The 11,362-nt window shown below is 40.6% G+C and overlaps 1 protein-coding gene across 2 annotated transcripts in view; it reads left to right on the top strand.

Moving 5' to 3' along the window:
• LRRIQ1 (leucine rich repeats and IQ motif containing 1) overlaps nucleotides 1-11,362 on the top strand; it is a 172,382-nt gene that overhangs the window by 42,922 nt on the left and 118,098 nt on the right. For both annotated transcript variants that reach the window (XM_019543129.1, XM_019543130.1), the window contains exons 14-15: nucleotides 3,360-3,536; nucleotides 10,761-11,237. In XM_019543129.1, coding sequence (XP_019398674.1) covers nucleotides 3,360-3,536; nucleotides 10,761-11,237 — 654 coding nt within the window. The remainder of the gene's footprint in view (nucleotides 1-3,359; nucleotides 3,537-10,760; nucleotides 11,238-11,362) is intronic.

The following is an 11,362-nucleotide window of genomic DNA, read 5'->3' as shown; positions in this document are numbered from 1 at the left end:
GGTGGAGGGGCCCCACCACTCACCATTTGCCCTGATTGACAGGGAGGCAAAAACTGTGATTTTAAACATGCCATGGTTTTTGCCTCCCGCTGCTGATTGACAGAGAGGCCCCAGTGGTCGCACCACTTGCTGCTGACTGGATGGGAGGCTAAAAGAGCAGCATATTTAAAGCTGCGGTTTTTGCCTTCCGGCCATCAGGAGCATGTAGCGAGCAGTGGGGCTGATGGGGCCTCTCCGCTAATCAGTGGTGGGGAGAGGTGTATGGCGGAAACTGCAAGATTAAAGGAGCCACCACACAGTGCACTTCTGGCATGAATTCCAGTGTTCTCTACCTCTTTGGGTTGTTTTCAGGAGAATGTGAGCATGGCTGTTAGTCCATAGGTTTCAAGTAGTAGAATGGTGGTTTGTGTTTCAGAAATCATTGGCAGGCCTTTCTGTGAAACCATAAATTGAAATTTCTCATAATTTGCTTCCTTCTTTAATATCCTCTGGGCCAATCTTTGAACTCTCAGAAATATGTAGCTACTAATGTACTCTACCTTTATGGCTCAGGAGCCATAGTAAGTACAATACAGCGTAACTCTGTATAGTGGCCTTGACTTTGATTGTTCCTGGGCCTCAGTACTTTCATAAGTTCACCAGTAAAGCACTATATTTACCCTGCAATATTAGCATGACCTTCTCTTTGCCCAATTGTTTCACTTAAAATGTATGAAAAATTCAGATCCTTCCTTCAGCTTCCCCTTGTCCTCTATTTTTGAGTAAGAGGAAAATATTGACACGATTTTCTCCATTATATCTTTGTGCAAACTTTTGATTAGTATTAAGTGAAAGAATATAGGTTCAAAATTTTGGAATTTCAGATATTTCAGTAGTAGGAGACACATCTGTAAATAAACACTTGCTCATGTTGTGGTTAGTGAATGTAAGTATTGTTGAAGATTATGCAAAATGCAATAACACATAAGTGTACATACATACACTTTTAATTCCTGATATTTCATAGGACCAGTTGCAGGTTTGGACACAACTCAGGCAAACAAAACAAAAAATAATAAGCTGTTGAATTCCAGTTAGGTTTAAAAACTGGTACAGTAAGTTCCCTTTAGGTCAGTTGACCCAATAGACATTTTGTGATTAGACAGGAGATTCATTTATCTAAAGGATTTAAAATGTGGGGTAGTATAAAATATGGATTTGTTGAATATAGCATTGACTACAACTTCAGCCAGTATTTTCCAATGAACTTTGCATAACCCCTTGATACCAACAAAGGAATTAGTTGTAAAATTTCCCAATCGGTTTCCTACTTTCATGTCCAGCCAGCGATAACACCGACAAAACTGAACTACTAAGAAATAGGTTTTTAAAAATTAAACCTGGGATCAGTCTGAGCGCTCCTGAGGGAATGTGTTTCACTGCCGTAATGATTAATAGAGCCTCTTAAGTGACACAATATTCACCAGGAAGTTTTCACTAAATGAAATATTGACTCAGCCCTTCACCAAGAGAAGCCCAGCTGGAAAAACTAGGGTTGAGATCCCAAAGCTCTAAGATACACTACTTCCAGCATTAATCAACTTGATATGGCACTTTTTTAATGTATCATTATTCAACACTGGTTCTGGTAATTCTTCACTACATCTTCAAGGCCAGTCTATCTAAAACCATCATTTTATTTCAAGTCTGTTTCAGACCAGTTTTACATTTGCAGAATATGAGAGAGCTCTTTATAACTGCATCAAATAGTGATGCTGTTGAAAAAATTTAACAGATCTATGTTTTGAAATGTATCTCAATAATAGGAAGCTTGTCTGATCTGAAACTGGGTACAGTAATGCTATTTTTATAAATCTGAGAATTCTCTTACTATCCTGTTTTTAAAGAATGGTATAATATACTTTTAACAAGTGGCAGGTGCTCAGAGCCAGAGTTAGGCTTGTTTTGATCTATGTTGTTTTAAGTCTAAGTAATGGAAATATTGATTTAGAATGCAGACATATACTGATTATACTCTCTGTAGTATATAAATAGAGTGACCACATGATGCCCAGTCTTACCCAGTGTAAATTACTTCACTCTGCAGTAAAGTTCCCTCTTAGACCATGGGGAGTAACTATACACAAGTGTGCAAATTATCCCTTCCATGCAAAAAGATTGGTAAGGAAATGTTAGCCTTAATACCTCTTTAACCAGAATAACCTCCTTTTCTTAATGGCTGACTTTATTCTACAAAGGGCATTACTAATCCTATAGTCTCTTGAGGCAAATGTTTTACTCTTTTGAATATTTATATTAAATAGATCTTTTAGAAAGGTAAACTAAAATAAGCAAACTTCAATCCTAAAATCTTGGTAGAAGGGAGAAGGTAGAAGTGGTGTGAATGAAATCCAGTTCTGTTTTATTGATGCTAATGGGAGTTCTGAATGTATGTGAAAGAAAAGCTTGATCCCAGTGATTACAGCAAGCAAGATCAGTCCGTAAATTCTCATAAAACAAAGGAGCAAATGGCACTAGGATTTATCATACAAATGAAGGAGGTCGATTGTCATTTTCATTTTATAATATGAGTTACATTTGAAGTTGTCATCAAATGTGTAAGTTAAATATGGGCAGTTTTAATTTCATACTAAATGGTCATAATTAGGGCCCAGGTTGCTAATATCATGGTCTGATTATGGCGGAGGCCACCATTTTTGCCCCTCCCTCCCCCGTTCCCCCGATTGGCTGAGGGGACAGGTTTAGGGCTGGGTTTAATTGCAACAGCAGAAGCCTTGCTCCCACCAATTACAACAGCAGAAACCTAGCTCCCACTAAGGTCTCTGATGGTTGCTGAAAAGCCCACATCCAACCAATGCCCCTCCCCACTTCGCTGGGCTGAGATGTTCTTGGCTTGCCTTTATTTCTTCTTATTGAAGGCAGAGAGCAGCATGATTGGAGCAGGGAAGCAGGCAGGCAAGACGCTTGTTCCTGGGCTTGGAAGCTGCTGGCTGCCTTAGGCAGAAATTCTTGGTATTAGACAGGAAGGGGCTGTTTGCACTTTTGTGCATTTGTTCTCTTCCCCAGCTCCAACCCCAGTGCCCCAGTTTTCCTGCCCAGAGAAGCGAACAGGTCCTCCCCTACCTAGTGCCAGAGATGTTTAAAAAGTTTTAGTTTGTAAGATGATAAGAATGGGAAATATGAAATGCTTATTTTGTATTTTATATAAATGTTTCATGTGTATCAAACTTTTTTTTAAAGTTATATATGCAAAACTCAATCTTTTCATAAATTGTGCTGGTAAGATAGCTAAAATACAGTGTGTTTAATTAACTTTTTCTGTAAAGCTAATGATGACTTGTCCTTTTCTCTTTTAAAAGGTGTTCCATACTTCAAATACTTCCTAATTTGCGATTTCTTAATGGTGAAAACCTGAATTCTCATATGCAGCTCACAACTGAAAGAATTAAGGAGTCAGAATCACAAAGTTTTCTGGCATTTTGCCAAGCCCAGATTCAAGAAATTGGTCTATTAAAAAAGAAATCCACTGCACTAGGGTATGTATTTACAAGGTGTTTACAGGAATAGCTTTATTTATGAAAGAAAAGCTTTATTTATGTGTTAAGATAAAAAGCTATATTAGGAATACTATTCAAAACATTTATCTCAAAGCAAAGCATTATTCCTGTGCTTGTTAACAGTATCCAAATTTATAGACTTCTAATGAGTTTTTCTATAGGAATATTGTTGTTAACTCTTCACAAATGTTGGGTAGAAAACTGTGGCCTTTGTTGACTCAATTCATTCTCATTTCTTTAGATCATCAGGGTGTTGTAGAAACATATTCTTTCTGCTTTCTGACTTTCACTGGAGAACCTTTGCCATTTTGAATATGTCTTTCCATTTTGCTTCTGTTTGGTTGATATATCTTGGTGGATCCAGGATTATAAAGGTTGGGGGGCAGTTACAGAAGCAGTGACTGCTGCTGCATAGGTGGCTTAACCCTCTACTCCTCAATTCCCAGCCTTCCTCCTTCTTTAAGTCCTTGAATCTCACTGCTGCTCACAAGCAGGGGAGAATTGGTGGGGAATGTAGTGTATTGTATGGCAACTTGGGTAGCAGTGACCACAAGATGATAAAGTTTAGGATCCCGAGAAAAGGAAGAATGGAGAGCAACAGAGTAAGGACCCTGGACTTCAGAAACAGACTTTGACTCACTCAGGGAACTCATGGGAGGGAGAAGAGTCCAGGAGAGCTGGCTGTACAGGAACAATTCCAGTGCGCAGGAGACTAGCAAGTATGGTAGAAGACCAGCTTGGCTTAGCAGGGAACTCTTTAGTAAACTAAATCACAAGAAGGAGGCTTATGAGAAGTGGAAACCTGGACGTAAAACTAGGGAAGAATATAAAACCATTGCTCGGGCATGCAGGGATGAAGTCAGGAAGACCAAAGCACAGGAAGAGTTGCAGCTAGCAAGGAATGTGAAGGGTAACAAGAAGGGTTTCCACAAGTATGTTGGTAGCAAGAGGAGGATCAGAAAACTGTGGGTCCCTTACTGAATGGGGGAGGCAGCCTTGTGGCAGAGGACGCAGGAAAGGCTGAAGTGCTCAAAGCCTTTTTTACCTCATTCTTCAAAGGCAAGGTCAGCTCCCAGACTACTGCATGAGGCAGCACAGTTTGGGGAGGACATGAGCAGCCCTCAGTGATGAAAGAACAGGTTAGGGACTGCTTAGAAAAGCTGGGTGTGTAAAAGTCCATGGGGCCAGATGTAATGTACCTAAGGGTGCTGACAGAGTTGGGTGATATGACTGCAGAGCCATTGGCCATCATCTCTGAAAAATCATGCCAGTCAGGAGAGGTCCCAGATGATTGGAAAAGGGCAAGCGTAATGCCTGTATTTAAGAAAGGGGAAAAGGAGGATCCAGGGAACTATGACTAGTCAGCCTCACCATGGTCCCTGCAAAAATCATAGAGCAGTTCCTCAAGGAATCCATTTCTAAGCACTTGGAGGAGAAGAAGGTGATTAGGAACAGTTGTCATGGATTCACCAGGGATAAGTCATGCCTGATCAACCGGATTGTCTTCTATGATGAGATGACTGGCTCTATAGATGCAAGGAAACTGGTGGATGTGGTATACTTTGATTTTAGCAAGGCTTTTAATACAGTTTCCAGCAATATTATTGCAGGCAAGCTAAGGAAGTATGGGCTGGATGAATGGACTGTTAAGGTGGACAGAAAACTGGCTGGAGTGTCAGGCTCAGAGAGTAGTAATCAATGGCTCAGTGTCTAGCTGGCAGCCAGTATCAAGTGGAGTGCCTTAGAGGTCAGTCCTGGGGCCTGTTTTGTTCAGTGTCTTCAACAACTTGGAAGATGGCATAGAGTGTGCCGTCAGCAGGTTTGCAAATGACACCAAGCTGCGGGAAGTAGTAGATATGCTGGAGGATAGGGCTAGGATTCAGAGTGACCTAGACAAATTGGAGGATTGGGCCAAAAGGAAGCTCATGAGGTTCAACGAGAACAAGTGTAAAGTCCTGCACTTAGGATGGAACAGTCCCATGCACCGGTACAGGCTGGGAGCTGACTGGCTGGGCAGCAGCTCTGCATAAAGGACCTAGGGGTTACAGTGGAAAATAAGCTGAATATGAGCCTGCAGTGTGCCCTTCTTGCCAAGAAGGCTAACAGTGTACTGGGCTACATTGCTAGGTGTGTTGCCAGTAGGGCAAGAGAAGTGATTATTCCCTTCTATTCAGCACTGGTGAGGCTACATTTGGAGTACTGTGTTCAGTTTTGGGCCCTCCACTACAGAAAGGATGTGGAAAAATTGGAGAGAGTCCAGTGGAGGGCAACAAAAATGGTGAGGGGGCTGGGGGACATGTCTTATGATGGAAAACTGAGGGAACTGGGCTTATTTAGTCTAGAAAAGAGGAGACTGAGAGGGGACTTAATAGCAGCCTTCAACTACCTAAAGGGCGGTTCAAAAGAGGATGGAGCTAGACTGTTCTCAGTGGTGGCAGATGACAGAACAAGGAGCAATGGTCTCAAGTTTCAGCAAGGAAAACTTAGGTTAGTTATTTGGAAGAATTTTCTCATTAGGAGGGTAGTAAAGCACTGGAACAGGTTACCCAGAGAGATGGTGGAAGCTCCATCCTTGGAGCTTTTCAAAACCCAGTTAGACAAAGCTTTGGCTGAGATGATCTAATTAGGAACAGTCCTGCTTTGAGCAGGGGGTTGGAATAGATGACCTCCTGAGGTCCCTTCCAACCCTAACTTTCTATGATTCTATGAATCAAGTAAGAATTTCCCTCCCCAGCCGCTGCGTCTGGCACCCGTCCCCCCATTCTCTTCTGTGTTCAGTGGCACCTCCCCTCTCCTCTTAGGAGCTGGGCTCAGCTGGGTACAGTGGCAGTGGTGGGCAAGTTCTCCCCTCTGAACCTGTTCCCAGGGTCATGGAGAACACCCAAGCGGACGAGGCGGAGACAGAGAATCTTCCCACTGCTGTTCCTGGCCAAGCCCAGATCCTAATGCAACATGGCTGGAGCAGGGTAGGAGTTTCCCTGATGATTCTTCTGCCCCTTGGCCAGCTCAGGGTAGCAGTGAATGAGAGGAATGGGAGGGGAAGTGCTGCTTAGCACAGAGGGAAGGGTAGGGGTGAGGATTCTTATCTGCTGCACCCTCAGTGTGGCCATTTCAGCCCCTCTAGATCTGCCTCTGCTTGTTAGTATATACTGAAGGAGTATTTATCCTTCTACATTTTAAATGATGTGTACATATGATATTGTCTTGACAAAGGGATTACCATTTTTACTCTAATAAGATAAGGTTCCCTTCTCTTCCCATCAGTATGAAGGAAGAAGCTTCTCATTTTGCATTCACATACAAGGAAACCTCATTAAATATGTTGTCATTAAACTACTGCCAGAAGCAGCATGTGCTCAGTAGTAAAATCAACTATGAAGTTGATTAAATGCAGCCAACATTAAGCATGACTATAAAACACATGGTCCATATTGGGCAAACGTAATGATGGGAACCTACCACAAGATAAGTTAGTAAATCTGAATAAGATGCATGGTAGTGCCCATCGCACTCAGTCTCCCTTAGTGCTGACTCTTTTTCAAGTCATAGTGAGCAGAGCCCCCACAACATTAAATAAGTTTCAACTTCCTCTTCAGTCCCACAGTGGAGCTATGCTTTTCTTTTTCATTTCCAATGATTCCCAGGGCTGGAGTAACCCTTTAGTGGGCCCTAGGCAAACAAACTCATGGGCTCCAGGCCAGTCGAGACCCCACCCCCCTACCCCCACCCTGGTGCTGCTGCTCACAGGGCTCAGAGCTGCAGCTAGGGAGCATCTGCTGTGGCAGCAAGGCCAGCAGAGGGGAGGGGAAGGGAATGGAAGATAAGCAGATGGCACCATTCACACCGCCACTGCAGAGGGAAGGACCAGGCCACAGAGGGAAGGACTGGGCCCCCCTGCAGCTCAGGTCCCTAGGCATGTGCCTAGTTTGCCTATGTGTTAATCCAGGCCTGATGATTCCTGTTTCTTCACCAGTCATAAATGACTGGCAAATGTCAAACAGCAGAGCCCCAAACCATTCATCCAGAATCTCTCTGTTGCCCCTTTTCTCAGCCTGTCACTTACGATTAGTGTGGCCCCACCCTACATGAGGTTGAGCTGGACGAAGTTGCATCTCATCTGCATATCATTTTTTGAAGGATCCTGGGAATTGTGACAAGAACACCTGGTTTCAGTCATGAATGGGAACTAATTAGCATATGGATCCTTTGTGTACACACACATACTGATCAGTGCTGAAATGTGGGGTCCTCATGGCTTGAAACACTAACTCTGTTGGGGCCCAGCCCAGTGAACTAATGGGAAATCATAAGCCTTTTGGCTTTGAACCAATATCATGCATAGTTTGTACTGTATGTAAGTAGGTACCAAAGTGCTGCTGAAAAGTGTTTATGGAGTACCTGTGCTACAAGTTGCAGCAGTCGCAAAAAAAGATAACATGCATCAATTCTGTTTGAACTAAGTCTGTGGGTACCTATGGTAAGTTACCCATATGCAAATTACTATAGGCATGTTTATTTCAAAGTCAGGGTTTTCAAATTTGCCCCTCACTTCCATATTCTCAGGGAGAGCAGAGACTGACAGTAAGGAGGTGTGAGAAGAAGTTGGGGGGACAGAGCATGGAGGGCCACCTGACCCTGTAAATTTATTTTCCCTGCTGTAGCAGTGGAAAGGGGGACAAATTCAAGACAGACCTCCAATAATTAGATTCAATACCTGGAAAATTATAACAAATTGGTGTGGTCATCTTATATTCAGGGTCATCTTATAGTCTGTAAAAAATGGTATTTTTGCAAGAGTCCATTTTGCTCTACATTAACTTTATCCATTCTATCAACACCTTGCTCCTTCACTGCTTGAGTTCATGTTTGGCATTGAAATTTTATTTTTATCATGTATGGTGATAAGACTTAGATAAGATCCACCCACTTTAGTCTCTCTGGCAATTCTTTGGCTTTTGTATCAGACTGCCTGAAGATTCCCTTGGTCACTTTTCAAGGCTTCTGGTATTCAGATACCTTTTCTCTTGTCTAGAACATGTTCACACTGAATGCCCCTATGCCAACATGCTTTAAGATTTAATATTTTTGTATCTGGCCATGTTGTAGCTGATTTTTGGGGGGCAGGTTCAGACGCAGATGGAGGGTGGTGCTCCTTCATCAGTTTATCACTTGTAGCAGTGTATCCTTGCTAGAAATGCTTCATAATATTCATTATGGAGCAGAGAATGTCATGGTGTCCCAGAATTTGCATGCATTATAATTGATATTTTGTATGTAAAAAATTACCTACCTCTCACAGTATGGTAAATCTGAAACAAAATACAGAGCTGAGAAGAATTCATTGCATTCAGAAGTTTCAGTCTATGCTAAGCATGCAGTTGGACCAAGGAAAGATCTCCCATAAAAAAAATAACTTGCTTTGTGCATATTTCTTGAACCATTATGGCCACAACATCACTTCAAAACTAATTTTATGTAAAGTTGTATTTATAGTTCAGAAAAAAAATTACTAATTAGAAACAATTATGGCTGCTGCAGTACTCAGTAAGGATGGAAAACAGTAGTTGCTGATGTGTGTGGAAAATGATAGCCATAAAAAAATAATACATATTTAAAAGAATAGAAATGCTTGAGAAAACTAAAATGTTCTCTTATTGAAGTTTGTTCCACAGTTTATGTATTTATTTTTAGAAATTCTGAAGGTTTTTTGGGGGGAGGAAAGAACCCTAATCATTCATAACTGATCACTGAGAAAGTTGAAATAACTTGTGTAAAATTGGGCTTACAAAATATTTGCTTGGCTGAAAACCTTGTATGCTATATTTTGGCTCACAACGCATTTTATGGATGATTTAAGAACCATTGAAAAGTGCCGTTCATAAAAGGAACCCTAAACAATATGTACCTACATAAGCTTAAACAGCACAGCTATTATATCTACATACTGCATTACTTTCTCCAAATTGGCTGACTTAATGTGACGCTGCTTAAGAACAGACCAAAAAAAAAAAAAAAAAATTCAAGAGCAAGCTTCTTGTCTGTTTCACATCTCACTAAGTTATGAGCCCCTGTAGGTACGACCTCAACTATGTAAGCTGCCAAAAGTAATCACCACTTGGGTCCCTAATTCATGTTTCATATGCCACTACTACCCGATTAAAATCTTCTGTACTATTTCTGCTTTCAAATTCATTGTTGTTACCACATTTAAGAATTATTATTCTTTAATTCTCCTTTAATAAATGCCTCCTGTCACAGAATCTTTTGACACTTGGTAGTAAGTAGCCAAAAAAGAAAACACGCACTTTAGTTGCCATACTTTGTTTTCAGCAAACAGATACGCAGATGCCTGGCAGTAATAGACCCTAAGGAAAATTGAAAACCTTATAAATACTAACTATTTAACACAGTGAAAATGACAGGAAGGCTCATAAATGGATATTTGACAAAAGAAGTAGAAACAGTAAATTCTTTCATGTATTTATAAGGGACATTTGTAAACTGCAGTTGACTTGTAATAATGATACTTATACATTCCCCAATGAGGAATTAAATCTTACCACACAATTCCAAGCAGAAGCTTAGATAAAAACTGACTGAATATTCCATTTATCATAACTCTCACATTCCTTTTAAAAATAACCTAGTGTGATCATTCATATTAAAGCACCAAAAGGTTCATTTTCTTTTTAAAATCTTAGTGTGAGTGCGCTGTTTTTTAACTAGGACATAGAAGTTTAGGGCCCAAACATTATTTATGATGTGGGTGTAAACAGCCAGCACAGAATTCTCATTGCTGAGGGGAGCTCTATACTAGTATACACCCAGCAGAACTGGCTTCTTTGTCAACAGGTCTCCTAGCTCCTGAGACAGAGGTAGCTGACCATTATATGCAAAGACTAGAGGAAAAAAAGGCAACCTATCAGTATAGGAAAGCAAATAAGCTAATATCAATTGGAAATAATGCAAACATAAAACAAGAGAAAAGAAACAGTTTAATATTATGATTATATACGACAAATTGGCAACTGAGACAGGAATCATTTACTATTTAGTGTTCACAAAAATGTGTCCTGTATTCTTCTGTACTTGGAATATATATGGCACGCGTGAACTAAATAAGGGCACTGTTGATTTTTTTTTTTTTTTAATATCCTTTGTGTAGTCTAAAATAAATGTAATTGCATTTTTATTTTTCTTCAGAAATGCCTTTTCCTTTGATGCTGTACAAAACCAATGTTGGTATTTTGAGGAACTCATGAAAGTCAGTAATGAACACCGCTATGCACATGAATATGGAGGCTTCAACATCACTGACAGAGATGAACCAGAAGCACTGCAAAATCATTTAAAGGAAACAGTTACCAACAGGCTACAGCAAAATAACCTCTTTATCACTGGTGCAAAGGAAAATAAGCAGGGCTCGTTGGATCCTTCTGAAAGATGGATTACTTCTGGCTACATTCAGCCCATTAACTCTTCAGTATCTTTATACCAAAAGGAAAGCAATGAAGAGCTCAGAATAGAACAGAAGAGTACAGAATTTTGCCACAGTCCCAGTAGTGAAGGTGAAGATCCCAATAAAATAACTACCCATACTAAAAGAAACATATTCAGAGAGCCAGTTATGGCATGCAAAAAGGGAAGAATTCTTCAGTGTTCTGAGCATGATGGAGAAAAGTAAGATATACATCTCAGATCCATTTTTATATAACCTGTCATAAAAAATGAGCAGTCGTAAACCAAGATAAACTTCTAAATTTTTTATTGCACTAATTGTATAGTTGGAAGACATGTTAGAGAAG

Source organism: Crocodylus porosus, unplaced genomic scaffold (assembly GCF_001723895.1).
Source record: "Crocodylus porosus isolate Cpor-Errol unplaced genomic scaffold, CroPor_comp1, whole genome shotgun sequence".
In the NCBI taxonomy this organism is placed as follows: domain Eukaryota; kingdom Metazoa; phylum Chordata; order Crocodylia; family Crocodylidae; genus Crocodylus; species Crocodylus porosus.
Note: the sequence above shows the minus strand (reverse complement) of the source record. Positions and strands in the feature narration are given on the sequence as shown.